This window comes from Schistocerca cancellata, chromosome 6, assembly GCF_023864275.1.
Source record: "Schistocerca cancellata isolate TAMUIC-IGC-003103 chromosome 6, iqSchCanc2.1, whole genome shotgun sequence".
In the NCBI taxonomy this organism is placed as follows: domain Eukaryota; kingdom Metazoa; phylum Arthropoda; class Insecta; order Orthoptera; family Acrididae; genus Schistocerca; species Schistocerca cancellata.
Window position 1 is genome coordinate 484,088,953 of NC_064631.1, and position 16,825 is coordinate 484,105,777.

General features: G+C 36.6%; 1 protein-coding gene across 1 annotated transcript; it reads right to left on the minus strand.

Annotated features, from left to right (window-relative positions):
* Nucleotides 1–1,959: 1,959 nt before the first annotated feature.
* LOC126190637 (uncharacterized) lies at nt 1,960–16,086 on the minus strand. The gene is made up of 3 exons (XM_049931056.1): nt 15,624–16,086; nt 6,482–6,793; nt 1,960–2,511 (listed from the first exon to the last, which is right to left on the minus strand). The coding sequence occupies exons 1-3, from the start codon at nt 15,840–15,842 to the stop codon at nt 2,122–2,124; spliced, it is 921 nt and encodes a 306-aa protein (XP_049787013.1). The 5' UTR covers nt 15,843–16,086; the 3' UTR covers nt 1,960–2,121.
* Nucleotides 16,087–16,825: the final 739 nt, after the last annotated feature.

Below are 16,825 nucleotides of genomic sequence, written 5' to 3' on the forward strand. Positions count from 1 at the left end.
CCAAAATATCGTGCAATGAAGTTTACGACGACCGGCTGCAAACCCGAAATCTTTTTGACCAGTTGATTCGCCAGGAAAATTTCAAATTTTACAAGCGTGAAGCTATTCTGTTTGCAAACCAAACACCTGCACAAACACCAAAACTGCACACAAATAACACTAAACACACGCCCAATGCATTTCAGTAAGATATCTCGGTATCTGGCTGATCAGAAACTTACATGGGAGGACCACACTAAATATGTAACCAACTGAGCAAATGCGATGCTCAAACAGCTTTACCCGATTTTCAACAGGCAAAGCACACTGAATAGGTGGGACTCGAGGTCCATGTACACAACACTAACTAAACCACTGATGACATATGCAGCTCCAGTTCGGAGGTTAAGCAGCTCCAACATGTCTACACAGTCTGAAGATCATTCAGAACAAATTGCTAAGCATGATAAGTAACACTCCACGATACACACACACTGTGCACCTTCACAGAGAATATCACCTTGAGGCTCTCATGGAGGTATTTAAAAAACTTGCCGTATGACTGTACAAGAAAACAAGACAGTCAAACAGTCCTTTCATCTATAACCTGGGTAACTACAATCACAACCATAATTGGAAAAACAACTGCCTAAAAACACTACCACAAAGGGACAATTAACCATCTATGGATAAAACCAACACACAAAAATGACAAACACTTGTGAAACTCTGCAACACAGTGAAATTAACTGGCACTGCCAGGTGTAAACTAGCCGACCAACTGGCAATGCAGAGAAGCCATATAGCACACTAAACGCAAACAAACTCAAGCAAAATGCTTACACAGTGATCAATTTATGACCAATTGACCACTTATATGACGCTCTTGGCATGATACAGGTACAGACACTGCAGGTGGCCCAGGTGACTTTGCAGGTGCCCTTCTCACCAGTGCCCCTCCTCAAATGGATCTGTCACAGATGGCAAGAAAACCACTACTGCTCTTACCACTTGACCAGACTATCGCAGAGGTTTTTATCCCTTGGCACTTGTGTTGGCACTATTTTCCCTCTGCCCTTGAAACTGCTACCCTTTGTTAGATTTTCGTCCACTATCTGTCTACTCAATGCGAGCGTGTTAGTGGGTAATCCAAACCAGATCCACAGATAACATCAAGGTCCCACATTCCGTGAAGTCTTCAATTAGTAAGTACCAAATACGGAGGTGACAGTACATCTACTGAGATGGTCACAATGTTGATGTCATCATGGAGGGGCTCCACCCTTTAAAAAAATATGTGTCACAATGGGACAGTGCCAACAGTTTGATCAACACTGCAAAGATGTGGGTAATGCTGATCGGAAAGGAAGCAAGAGTTCGCACCATGCATTTTCCACCTTATTGGCACCTGAAAGAACATCTGGGGGAAATTAGATTTTGCAATGAAGAGGACATTCACATAGTGGTTCTTAGATGATTCCATGATGAAGGAGCAGAATGGTAGAATGTTCTGACCATTGTTTACAGAGACTTGGTGATTATGTTGGAAACTAGGGTCACATATGTGTGTCAGTTTGAAGTTTTACTGTCTGCAAACAGTTAAGTATAAAGAAGAAATAAGAAAAGAATGTGTTGATCATTAGAATTCCTCAGAGTAATTTTAGTGTTTGTACTATTATTGTCATATAATTTGTTACAGTGTATTTCCCATTTCTCCTAACATCTAGCAACGTTACTTTCAACCTCAAATCTTCTGCAACTTCCCTTTCCTTTTTTTTTTTTCATTTCTGCTTTTTCCCCTTATGGCAAATACCAAATTTTGGGTTGTGTAATCTCAAGATTCAGTTTTTATTGGTAGCTGAATCCATCACTCCAACTTTCATCTTCAGTTCTATTTCACAAATTTGATATCCTTCTGAGTATGTTCTGCTACTAATTCTTATTTAATTTTTGAACCTTCTTAAGTAATACACTGCTGCATACATAAAAATGCTATATTCTGTTTTATTTGCAAAAAGTAGAACTGTAAGCGAAATCCAGGCATCACTTCCATGTTTTCACACTCCATTAAAGGCACAATGCAAAATACAAAATACAGCTTCTCATTTCAAATGTTAGGTACAAAAGATATATTGGCAGCAATCACACAGAAGCAGTAGAGACATTTGAATTAGGGATAACAACCCTCGGCTTCAGTTTGTATAATAACCATCGAGAAATTTCTCCAAATGGAGAGCGATAAGTACGAACAAACTTCTCATCTAAATGTTGTGGTGCAGGAGGGTGCCTACTTAACAAGTGAACTGCAGATAAAAGTCTCCACTGTGGCCATGGAGAAGCACCATACAGATTGGCACCCAGATTAGTAACACCAAATGCGAAATGTTCACGGTGAGCTAGCTCAGGATGCTTCTGTAATATCTGTTCTGTTGGTACTTTCCCAGCATTATAGTACCATTCCCTTGGGTGGTAGCTCCTGTAGCTATTAAGCCACATTGACAGAAACTTTGCATTCTTGCTGGCAATGAGAATCTGAAAAAAGACAAGAAATTTATTTATTTATTTATCCATCAAATCATGTTTATGAAACGGGATACCAGTTATAGCAATTGTTGAAGGAGCATATTCCTTTTTGTTATACTGATTTCCAAATACATTTGTGTTTGTTACAGTAATTTTTAGACAAGAATCTCCATTTTTAAATACATGTGTCTGATGTAGAGAGCAAAGTGTTTTAGTTACCAAATTGGCTGGCCAATATTAATACATTTTGAACAAAATTAAAGATATGTATGACATACATTGATCTCCACAAATTCAACACCAGAATAAAAACAATGCTGAAGTATCACACTGGTAACATTCCTCCTGAAGGAGTTCGTATTACTTTTGACTGAGCAAGGTAATTTAGTGCAAAGTATGCTGGCTACAGGCTCAGACTGTCATTGCATTTACACAGTCTCTCATTTGTCAAATGAATGTTACCATCACCACATGTGTGGTGATCACGTACATCATTATTTCTTTTACAGAGATGGAGAGTCTTATTTTATGAATGAAACAGTCTCTAGGATGTACATGCACAGCTCAGGTGATTCCCATTTCTATGGCGATTGGTTTGGTAGGTGTATATGGTGGTAATCATATCATAATCTTAACAATGAGTTTTTGCATAAAAAATATTTTCTTGTGTATCAATCACCTGAAAGGAATGCCTAATGAGATGACCAAGTTAACTGGAGCAGTGTACACAGATAGTCAAGTCATACCTTTGACTGAGAACTTTAAAGGCATAGCTGAGGCTACTCACTTTATAAAGCAGTTTATCTATGTGGATACACCACTGCAGCATGTTATCTATCCTAAGTCCCAGGAATTTAGTCTCACTGACCTGGTCAATAACTTTCTTGTCTATGACTAATGATTCTATATGGATGGTATGGTTTTTTGATGGGCAGAACAACATATGAGCTGTTTTTCTTTTTCATATTAAGTAAAAAGTAATCACAGAGGCAGTACAGAAGCCCTGCACTGTTGTCAACTAAGTCAGTCCTCATCTGCTATGGAGGAGTGTAACAAACAGGAGGTTCGTATCATCTGCAAATAACATGGGTAATGTTGAGGGTAGGTGTTCTGGGAGATCATTAATAGTGAGGAAAGAGGAAGGTGCCTAATGCTGAGCCCTGTGCAGCTCCAGATGTGTCTGATATTATATGTGAACTGGCTGTTATTCTATCGTGTGCCATTATTCCTACTAGCTGCCCTCTGTTTTATAGCTAAGACTGAAACCATTTATTACAGACTCCTGTTAGAACATTAGCATAGGTGCAGTGTGTAATTGACTACATCAAAGTCATTTGTAATATCAATAAAAAGCCAGACACATAGGGCGTTCATTAAACCCATGTATTATCAAGTCAATAAATGAAAAGCAAGCCTCATTGATGGATTTATTTTTATGAAAGCCGAACTGCTGTGTTGTTTGTAACGAGTCAACTTTCAAGAAAGGATATTCCTCAAGTATAATTTTTTTTTTCTATTATTTTGGATACAGTTGGGTGGACTTGTTGAACCTTAGGATTTTTCCTTTTCTTGTGTGTGGAACTATTTTCCAGGTTTTGAGTGGTTGGGGGGAAATACCAGTATTCTTGGAGCAGTCACTTACATAGCACAGTAGTTGAATATTTAATCAGTAACCTGTTTTTAGCTAGGTGAATCATAACAATCAGATGAGAGGGAATTTTCCATATTCCAATAATTAGGAGAACTTCCCTCAAAGTCGAAGGCATCTGAAAGGTGATTTGTCACATGTTATATACTTTGAAGGGAAAGATTTTTTTTGTGGAGAGCGACCAACTGAACAACTGCTAAAAATTCCAGAAAAATATGTTTATTAAATGTATCACAAATATGTGTTAGTGGTTGGCCCATACATGGAAGAGGTTCTGGTGTTTTCTGTTTGATATCAGTTTATAAAGCTAATTCTGCTTTATGTGTAAAAACATCTTTAACCTACCCTACTTCTATACACTTTAGGAATATCAGTTTAAAAAGTCTTCATAATGCAATAAAACTAGGCAGTGTTTTTTTCCTTTTTAATTATGAGTGTTTTCCATGGAATTATAACTGATGGTGATAAAGTTAATCTCAGACTTATCTGGAGGTCTAAAAAAACTTAGCAGTCAGTTTCTTAGATACATCTTCCTATAGCAAATTTTCATATCTGGTTCAGTAAAACAATTATATATTCCTTCCACACTATCAGTAAATGCCATCAAAATAAGACCACCGAATAACAAAGATAAAACCTAAGAATAGTTGCTTAATTTCAGAACTAATTTATTATATTATGAATCAGCACAAATTACTTTTGTTTTGTGGGAGATGGTTATTCAGGGGCTCTTCGCATAAAATACATCAGATATAACTAGATTCTCACATGTCATGAAAAGGAATTTGGTATCACATTATTACCGACTGGCTTGTATCTATTTACTTTCATGGTCACTTTCACAGCTTTTCAGTTCACAGTTTTTTTAATGTTATCATGTATTGTTCAAATGCAAATCTTCGGATTCTCACATTGGTGTATTAATTCCTGAATCACTGAGTAGTATGGGGTATTCCACTTATGGAAATAATATTCTGGTTGCCAATTATGGTTGCTAACTGTCACACAAACATACAAAACTGCACAATCACATATTGCTGGTATATGTCATGACTCTTTTTGTACATGGCCCTGCCTTTCATTTATAGTTTTTATAGACAGTACCCTGCCTGCCTGCTTCAAAAACAGATTTCCTCTATCGTTTCAGCCCATGACACCAATAAACCTACCACATCTACTTCCTGATCAAGACTCCTCTCATCACCTAGGCACTGAAAAACTCAAATGTATCCTTCTCTAGGGCTTCGACTACCTCTTTAGGTAGCCTAGAGTGACAAGTATAGTACCCAAAGCTCTACCTTTATTCCTAAGAGTGGTATTCTGTTGCATATCCAACCTCCACAATATTTCTGTCCATCCTTAGTTCAAAAATCATTCTCCAAGAGTAAAACTTATGCCATATATCTATAAACCATGTCCAGCAGCAACCACTCAGAGGCAGGGCAATGTGAGCGGGGCACTACATGTTATATCGGCAGGGTTATGTGAGCAGACTTTTATGCAGGTATGTCAGTTAATCAGCTGTCTACCGAAGTATGAGATTGACCACCCAGTTACCGAAGCCAGTATCTTGCACACAACACCTATGAATTCAGAACAGCTGCATATAATGGAGCTGTCTTTTTCAGCATATCATTTTTCTTGCAAAATCCACTTCATCTCAACTTTCTCTAACCCACATCTCTGAACAAACCCTTCCCACTGTCTTGCCTCACCCTTCCCTCTCACAATTTTCTATTCCATTCCATTCCAGTTCTGACTCTGTACTCTCCTGTGCCCTATCATCTCTTTCTCTCTCACTCCCCCTCCCCCCCCCCCCCCCCCCCCCCCCCGCCCTCCACTCACTTCTGTCTCCCAATCTTTTCACCTGCCTCTCCAGACAGCTGCTCATAAACAGTGCTTCCCTGACCACACCGATGTGTGTTTAGCGTTTGTGTGATAAAATGTTGGTACTTCTTTTTTTCCCTTAAAATAGCCACCCTTAGGTATGTATCTTCTTGTTCTTTCACTGATTTTTCTCAAGCAATACCTTCTCAGCTCCCCCCTCCCCCTCTTGTTTGTGCCTCCACCTCCTCATATTGTGTATGAACTCTCCAAACTTGTCATACTTTTCAACATAATTGTTTCCCATTACTGCTTGTTTGTACTACATTCCATTTACTATGGTATCCATTTATCATGTTTAACCTTTATATAAAAAACAGATTTACTTTAGTATATGCTCTCGCCATTTTTTTGCTTTTATTTCCTGTATTTAATTTTCATCTTAGAATGATGATATTTAAATGATAATCTACTCCAACAACATGTTTCAATATAAATTTTTGGTACCTGATTTCCAATGTATTCACCATATGGCCATGCAACAACCATTTCAGAATTTCTGTATCTATCTAGAGAACGTAGAACAAGCATGTCTGTGTCCAAATAAATTCCTCCATGCTGCATCAGTATCTGAATCCTTGCAACATCTGCAGAATGATACACTGAACTCAATCGTTGACCAAACACGTGTGTTGGTTGCTCAAGAAGAGACACATGGATACTGGTGTCATTAAATGGTGCTGACTTAATAGCCAACCAGTAATTCCCTTCAAAATCTGGGCTGTCAGAATGTATTAAGAGCTGCTCTGGTTTCTGCACCTAAAATTGGAAGCCATAGTATGAATTAACGCTAAATTTTATTTTGTTATTTGTGTGTTGAGAAAAAATATTATTACTATTATCATTATTTATTATTATTAATGTGGATGTAGAATGAGTAGTGATATGTCACAGGGAAATTAAAATAAGAATTGCAACGACCAAAGAAATTCTTATAGAAAAAAAATAATTACTCATTTATCCTCAGGTATGGTGAAAAAAATGTGATAAGCGAAGTGTTTCATTTGGATAATCTTAAACATTGGGAAGATGTGAAATACAGTGTCCAGAATCTTTCAAACCATGAATGTAGAGGAAGAAAGAGAAAGTTTGAAATGAAAAGGCAGACTAAGAAATGAGGAGATATTAAAAACAGTGAATGAGAAACAGCATTTACTAAGAAAGTGTAACAACAGCATTGGAAGAAACTGGCTAGAGAATTTTAATGTGTCTGTTTCTTAATTTATTTTGTAATTTATTTGTGTGAAACATGTAATTACATGCTTAGCAATTGATAGTACAATTCAACAGTATACAATATAATTTTACTTTAAAAATAGGAACTTAAGAATGTAGTCCAAATTATTTGATATAATAATACTTTAGATTTTAGTTTCTGCAGTGGGCTATAGAAGTACTCCTCAATGAGCCATGATTTTAGATGTTTTTTGAATGTCTCTCCAGTTATTACCTTCAGTTCATTTGGCAGTGCATTGAAGTATTTTGCTCCATTAAAATATGGACTGTTTTTTTTTCCAGTCTTCTGTGTATCATATGGTAATTCTGTACTTATCTAGTATTGTGATCATGAATTTCTGCATTATGACATGTATATTTCTTATCTCCTACAGTTAATACTGTTGTTTCAAACATATACATAGAATAGATAGTCAGAATTTTAAATTCTGTAAACAATCGCTTACATGATGTTCTAGCATCTTTTTTGCCTAATATTCTCAAGGCTCTTTTCTGGAGTTTAAATACTCCATCTACTTGAGTTTTGGAAGCCCTGCCCCACAATGAAAGACCATATGCTAGAAATGGATGTATTAAACCAAAATACATCATCCTCATTGTTTGGGTATTGACGTATGGAGCTATTCTTCTTAAAACATATAGGCTACATGATAGCCTTGCACACACATTGTCAATTTGTTGTGTCCATAGTAGTTTGCTATCTATGCATATACCTAGGAATTTACACTCACTGCAGATTTTCTCTAAAATATTACTATCTTGAGAATCAGTACAAGTTTGCAAACCACCAACATTGAAGGGGATTATATCTGTTATTTGTAAGTTGACTTTTAGATTGTCATTTTCAAACTTTTCCTTTGCAATATTATTATTATTATTATTATTTTTTTTTTTTTTTTTTTTTTTTACCTCTATGCCGAGATTAAGAATATTGTTTCCCCAACAAAGGCCTGAAGTGTCATCTGCATACACTGTAATGAAGGTATCATTTTTTACTATCGTTGGGAAGTCATTAACGTAACATATAAAAAGGAAGGGACCAATTATCAATCCCTGAAGCACACCAAATTTAATATTCCTGACCCTTGATGTATAACTTTTTAATGTTTCTCCATTATTGTGTGAGACTGAGGTACACTGCCTTCTGTTTTTTTAAATACGATGTGATGAGCTGCAATAGTTTTCCACTTATGCCATCTCTGGCCAGTTTTGACAGAAGTACCTTATGATCAACCCTATCAAAAGCTTTTGATAGGTCTAGGAAAACTCCAGCTACTTGTATGCCTTCATCAATTCTGTCAAGAGCTTTCAGCATAAATTGAAGTGTTGCAGTCATGGTGCTACGAGCACTTCTGAAACCACGCTGAAAATCTCCCAGGATGTTGTGCTTATTATAATGCTCTAACATATATTTCAGAATTATTTTTTCAATTAACTTACTAAAAACAGAAGTTAAAGTGAGTGTTCTGTAATTTTCTACTAGTTGTTTATCACCTTTTTTGTAAAGAGGTTTAACAATGGCTAATTTTAGTATGTCACGGAACACTCCTTCTTTTAAGACACTATTTATTAGATGCACCAAAGGATATGCTAGATCGTTTTTGCACTGTTTAAGTAAAAATGGAGAAATTTCATCCCAGCCAGCGGATTTTTTTGTTTTTACATTCTCTGATGAGCTGGAAAATATCCTTGATTTCAAGTACATGGAGTTGATTAGCTTCCGAATTGTCCTCAGCGAGATTTCCAACAGGTACTTTATCTGTGGTATGACTATGAAATAGTCATTAAAAAAGTTACTGATCTCTTGAGGATTGGTGACATCAATATTGTTATTAGATATCTGTATGCTGATATTACCAGTTAGTTTTGTTTTAGTGTCTCTTATTTCATTTACTATTGACCAGCAGGACTTGGAGGTACAATCTGAATTTTGTAATTTCAAGTTGATCTTTTCAGCCTTCAATCTTTTGACTTGCTTGCGAAAATGGAACTTGTATTGTTTGTATTTATCCCTGTGCTCCTTGTTTTTGGCCTCTCTTTGTATCATATACGTTTCTTCCATTTTTTCTTTCAGTTCTGGTAGAATTATCAAATGCCACGGGTCTAGACTGTGTTGCCTTATTAATATTTATCTTTCTGATGGGAATAGTATTATTTAGATGATAAGATAATGTATCTAGAAAGGCAACCCATTTATTATTTACTCCTTCGACTTGAAATGCTAGATGCCAAGATTCATGACCAAGGCTCTCTCTCTTAATACTGAGGTTCTTAGTGAACTGCAGTAGACAGAGATATACATGGTTAAAGAATGTAAAACTTATTGAGTCATTAATTCTTTGTTCTAGCATTTTGATAATTACTGCAAAAGATATAGTTACTGAACGTGGATGCAGTGCTGTAAACACTGTTTGCACCCCAGCATATGTGGATTTCTGAGATATCCTTTGTACCTTCCAATCCTGAGTGTACACTGAAAAATCTGTGGATTTGTACCGGAGGTGGAAAGTTGCAAACAACTGATGATGCCATCCCATTCTGGCTTTTTGTATGGAATTGCTACACTCTACTACCTGACCCACACATACCAAGGGAGTGTGTCCAAAACACGGGCATTTGTAGCAATCACAGTGAATTAGAAATGGTTGTTTATACCTTCATCTGTAAAAAATCAGCCTTTATGTATTCTTTGCAAGACTGACACACTGAATTAGAGTTTGAAAGGGGCTGTCTCCTTTAGTTTTCCATTGATGCACTTCATTATTTTCCTTAAATTCGGCATTCCTTCACCCTGTCATTCTTCTTTTTACTGCAACCTACATCCTTCTCAATCTGCTTATTATATTCATCTTTTATCTCCCTCTGGCAAAAATCAAACACACAAGAGTGTGTGTGTATGTGCGTGGGTTGTTGATGAAGGCCTTAATGGCCGAAAGCTTTAATTGTGAGTCTTTTTGTTGTGCCTATCTGCGACTAAGCATCTCCGCTATATGGTGAGTGTCAATTTTCCTTCTCATAATATTGTTTTATCTCCCTCTACAGTTTTTAACTGCCACACTTCCCTCCAATACTAAATTGGTGATCCATTGATGTCTCAGCATGTGGCCTGTCAACCAATCATTTCCTTTAATCAAGTTTTGTCACAAATTTCTCGTCTCTTCATTTCCATTCAGTACCTTCTCACGTTACATGATCGACCCACCTGATCTTCAACATTAGTCTGTAGTTTCACATTTCAAAAGGTTTTATTTTCTTTTTGTCTAAACTGCTTATTGTTCGTGATTCACTTTCATATGTGGGTACACTCAAGACAAATGTTTTCAGAATTTTTTTTTACCATTGCGTCTACTTTTTATATCCTCTCTACTTTGACTGCCCAAATAGCAAAACTATTCTACTACTTTAAGTGTCTTGTTTCCTTAACTCCCTTAGCATCACGTGATTTAATTTGACTACATGCCATTATTCTTGTTTTGCTTTTGTTGACGTTCATCTTATATCCGCTTTTCAAGACACTGTCCATACCGCTCAACTGCTCCGCCAAGTCCTTTGCTGTCTGTGACAGAATTACAATGTCATCTGCAAACCTCTCATTGTTTTTATTTCTTCTTCCTGAAGTTTAATTCCTATTCTAAACTTTTCTTTTGTTTCCTTTATAGATTTCTCAATTACGTATTGAGTAACATAGGGGCTAGACTGCAATCATGTCTCACTTCTTTCTCAACTACTGCTTCCCTTTCATGCCCCTTGACTCTTATAACTGCTGTCTGGTTTCTGCACAAGACACAAATAACCTTTTGTTCCTTGTATTTAACCCCTGCTACCTCCAGAATTTCAAAGTGAGTATTCCAGTCAGCACTGTCAAAAGCTTTCCCTAAGTCAACAAATGCTTCACACATTGAAATGTGGACATTATTTGAAAGTGAGGGTTGCTCAGCAAGCAATAGTGATGTGTGTGTTCAGGTTAACATGGGGAAAGAAAAACCTATAATTGGCTCACAGAAAAAGCCAGAGTGGAAGACTTAATTATTCCTGAAATGGAAATGAAGTGAAGGTGGGTAGAATACATGGTCAACTGACCTAGTAAGTTCCTTGTTAAATTACCATACATTAGGAAAAAGGAGGAAAGGAAGGTAAGCTGAAAAATATTTGCCTTGTACTTTTCAAATAATCATCCCAGCATTTACCTTAAGTGATCCAGGTAAACTACAGAATACCGAAACCTGGAGAGCCAAGTGAGGATTTGTATAACTGTTCTCTTGAAAGCAAATCCAGTGTCTCAACCACTGCACCAGCTCACATAGTGAAATGAGAACAGACCAAAAAAATGACACTGATAAACATGCAGGAGCACCATGGATCTGCGTAGCCACTGCCAGGCACTTGAATGTGATTTGCAGAGTATCCATGTAGACGTAGATGTAGAAGATATTAATGTGTGGAGTTTGGAAGAGGCCTTTATCCAGCAGTAGATATCAATTTATTGTTGATAATTTATAATGCCCCTGTCCCTTTCCTACTGTCCCCTCAATTGGGAGGGGAGAGGGGGCCACTGTAGCAGCCCATTTTTTCGTGATAGGGACTGGCAGCAGTGATAAGCTGCAGCTCTGGAACACCAGGGATTCCATTTTCTCTTTGACATGCCAGGACGGGGAGGGGGGGGGGGGAGTATTCAATGACAGGAGACTACATAATGAAGAATTCTTATGAGGAAGCATGGATGGACAAAAGGTCAAAGATTGAAGAAAATACCAACTAACAGAATTTCAATAGTATAGTAGAGCTGGTGAAAGATGATTCCTGACAGCTGGCAGCACTGTTCCCAGCTGGCAACTGCTAAGTGCAAATTGCTGTAGATGAAAACAATAGCCATCTACAGACATGCTACAGCACTGTGGCTTTACCATAGAGGAGTTTACAAAATGACTTTCATCAGTCGTTGATCATATTGTGAATCTTGCAATTCTTCTTATTTCCGTGCTTGCTAATAAAATTGGACAGGAATTCTACCTTATGCAAGACATCTTTGAAGTTTTGTTTTCACCCAGAGATGTTTCAGCACTTTCTGTGCTATCTTCAGTGTGTTTATTTGTTTATTTTCCTTGTCATGTGGAGCTACTGGATATTTATGCTAGTAGCTTTACATCTACTACCCAGTCTTAAGCTTGTCATAGTTTTTGACATTGGCGTGTTTTTACTTTTTTTGTATTGAGATAACATGCTTATTTCTTTCACTTTTGTTGTTACATATTCATTTTATGTGGTTTCTTGGCCATGCTTGCTGTATAAAATGAATGTGTAACAACAAAAGCAAAAGAAATACAAATGTTATCCCAACACAAAAGAGTAAATACACGACGACATCAAAAACTATCACAACTTGTTGATTGCATAGTAAATCTAAAGCTACTAGCATAAATATCCAATAACTCCACATGAGAAGCAAAATAAAAACACTGAAGATAGCACAAGTGCTGAAACATGTCTGGGTGAAAAGATGGAATTCCTCTCCAATCTATACTGTGGTGGTTGTAATTAGCACACTGCAATTGTCAGGCTCTTCTTTTGATTTGATTTGATTTATTATTGGTCCTGTGATCATACAATTTGCACAGCAAAGCACATCATGATATAGGACAAGTCAATTTGAAAAATTATGTTAAGATGGTATATGACGAGAGATGACAGTAGTGGTACATAATTCACATAGCAGAATAGATACAGGATATATAGACAAAATATAAAAAAGGTGGTATGTGATGAGAAATGACAGTGGTACATACTGCACATAGCAGAATACATACAAGAGATACAGACAGAATAGAAGTAACAAACAATAATTAAATGATCTTACTAAGTAGAAATATCTACAAGTGAATATACAGCTTATTACAAGTAATTAAAATATTGTGGTACATAGTTCACATAGCAGAATACATATATGAGATACAGACAGAATATGAGTAACAAACAATAATTAAATTATCTTACTAAGTAGAAATATCTACAAGTGAATATACAGCTTATTACATGTAATTAAAACATTGTGGTACATAGTTCACATAGCAGAATACATAGGCCTATATGAGATACAGACAGAATATAGATAAGATACAATAATTAAATTATCTTACTAAGTAGAAACATCTACAACTGAATAAACAGCTTATTGCAAGTAATTAAAATTTTGTTTCAAGAAATTCATGTACGGAATAGAAACAGTGATTTAGTAGCAATTCCTTTAATTTAGTTCTCATTATTTTTAGGTTTTTGCTTGTTTTTATGTCTGTTGGGAGGTGGTTGTATATTTTAATGCCTATACATTTAACCCCATTCACATATAATTTTGTGTTGTGGGCTATAATTTGTAACTATGTTTTGTTCCTGGTGTGTCATGTGTGTGGCAGTCTGCATTTCTGTCAAGGGCATCCAAGTGCTGTACTGTAAAACAAGCTAATTCCAATATATAGAGGCATGGCAGTGGCAGGATTTTTAGCTGTTGAAGTAGTGGTTTACAGTGTTCAGTTCTTTTTTTACATTTCATTATTCTTACTACTTGTTTTTGTAACTTGAAAATTGTGAGAGAATCAGAGCTCTTTCCTCAGAAGATTAGGCCATAGCTCAAGACAAACTCAAACAGGGCATGGTACACCAGCTTCAAGGTATCTACACTGGCTGTGTCTTTTAATGATCGTAATAGATAGCAGGTTTTACTAAGCTTTTGTGACAATGCCTCAATATGTGGTTTCCAATTTAGTGTGTTACTGAAGGTAAGTCCAAGAAATTTGGTGTCCTACTTGTACATAATGTCATCTTTGCCGATAACTATAACTGCATTTGCCAACTCTACTTCAACATTTTACTTCAACACTTAAAACTGCTAGACATTAATACTTTTTATTGTGGAGATAGTGTCTGATGTTCTCAAAATGTCAATATGGTTAATAATTATTGGAATCTTGTATTTGTAATTTTTAATTTCACATAGTGTGGACTGATGGCTTAGATAACAAGGTTTAATATTCAACCCTTGACCCTGGCAATATTTTTTTTTCTCATCAGTGATTGGTACTTTCACACTTCCCACTGTTTTGTGTACATGGAAAAATCAGACTTGAATTCAGATTCCATGTTGAATACTGTCCCTATAACAGGGCAATTGAATTAAAAATGTTGGAAGGCAAGGGCATACGAACTCCAATAGGACTTCGACAGTAAAGCACTGTTACATTGAAACATACCTTCAGATTGATGAAAGGTTTGTTTGATTGCTAGTGTGTGTTAATGCCACCCACCACCCCTCCTACCTTTTCCAGAAATGTTGGTTGTGATGAAACTGATTGGTCTGTTGTGTAACATGATGTCTAGGAAGGTGACAACAAGTGGGTGTGTTAGTGAAGCCAATGAATTTGGATGTGAAATAAAGGTTCTGAAAACAAGATGATCTGTAGCTTAGTCTGAAGTCAGTGTTAACACACTAAACTCAGAAAACTTGTATTAGATAGTAAACAGTCCTACAATATTTTTGCACCTATGTATCATACATAAACTACAGAAATGCATGTGGGCACAATTGTGTAACTTTCAGCTTGCTTTGCTTATCACCTTTCTTTCATTTAATTATTGATAAGGGGACATCACTGCGTATGCGAGTAACTTTTGTCATCCTTTCCTGCGTAAGGACTGCTTGCTTCCCACAGATCTCAGTAGGAAAATGAAAAGACGAACAAGTGAACTCTGAACGGTTGAATGTTTATTTGGCAGCAGGATTATTACAAAACATGGATTTCAGTTATACATTTGTATAGCACATGAACAGACAGATAACTGTGACGATGTTTTTAATTTCCTGAAGTGAACATTCATAGATAATTTATTCTTTTTCACATAAACATGATTTGCTTAATCCTGTTTTTAGAAATACCAGGAACCTTTGTCAGCACCTTGTCCACCTTTGTATGATAAGCAGCAGCAGAGGATTTCTGTTTGGACAAGTATGTGACACACAACTGTTTTTCCTTGTGCATGTATTGTTTACTGACTGGAGCTGGGGCTGACACATGTAGTGGTGCTAGTTGTAGTAGTAGTAGTAATCTTACATTTCTGTAATTGTAATCATTTGTTAGCAACAAACTCCGAAATGTCTGAACTATTGTGAGTACACCTAGCCACTGAACAATCGTCCAGGTCTGTCGATGTGAACATATTATTCTTACAAAACGTTTGTGATTTGAATTGATTTGTGTGTTCTGGTATGTGCAGAACGTTGGGTCACAGACGATAGTTGTGTAAAAATACAACGAATTAAATAATAGAATCGCCTATTGACGATTGATTTTGTCTATATACTTACCTTTAACACAGACAGGATACTCAGATACGATATAAAGTCAAGTGAATTTTTACCAAATATTATGTAGTGTACAATGTTCGGCACGCAGTCTTTAGTACATGAATTACTGTCACGTAGTTCAAACCGGTCATTATTTGTCCAGTAAAACCATGAAACTGCAGACACCAGAAATAGTACAAGACTCCCAGCCTGTAAAATAATTCTTGATCGAGGCAGCATTTGGCTTCACCAAATAAGGAAACCAGCGAAATGATCTATTTTTTATAATTACAGTTCTAGTGTTACGTTGATCTCATTGTACTGAAAGTATTTAAATTGGTGAGCAACAATTGCCAGACTTGAACTCTGCTACCTTCCACTACGGTATATAGTATAAACACAGTTCCAGTTTAGTTTACTTTTTTTGCGACGTGACAGAGCCATCTTTTTTCAAATATACCCGCTGGAATCGAATATGTTTCTCACACGTAGTTGTTACTTCTTCAGGTCTAATATTATTTTGTTGCAGTTCGTAGAGAATTAAAAGTACCTACACATCTCGCAAAAACCAATATTAAGATATCTCTCAATTAAATGTATGCATACTCGTTTATGGCTAGTGAATGCGATTTTACAAACACATTAAATAACAGCAATATATATCTGTCTCTCTCTCTCTGTGTGTGTGTGTGTGTGTGTGTGTGTGTGTGTGCGCGCGCGCTACAATGAGTTCAATATAGTTTAAATTAGCTGACATTTGGCGTTTAAAAACCCCTTTAATACGATCGACTTATCTTAATTGGTTACTCGAAACGAAGGTGTCTAGTACAGTACCCCTGGCGTTTTATTTCTATACTAGAGCACTGCATAATGCTCAGCATAAGCTGAAGATCGTGAGAACCACTCGGTGCCCACAACTCGGTTCGCACGCATTGGATTGCGCCAATAAAATGTAAAATGTAATTTACTTTTGGAAGTAAGGGGAATATTCTCAGGTTCACATGAATAAAATGTGTTGGAGAATATACGTCACTTGAGTTTGCGTAAAAGGGTGGCGGAAGTTGCTCAGCGCAAAGAACCTCCTCCGATTTCGCATGAATCTTATCTTAATATATAAAATTCTCGTGTCACAGTGTTAGTTGCCATACTCCTCCGAAACGGCTCGATCGATTCTGATGAAATTTTACATGTACATTTGGTAGGTCTGAGAATCGGTCGTAATC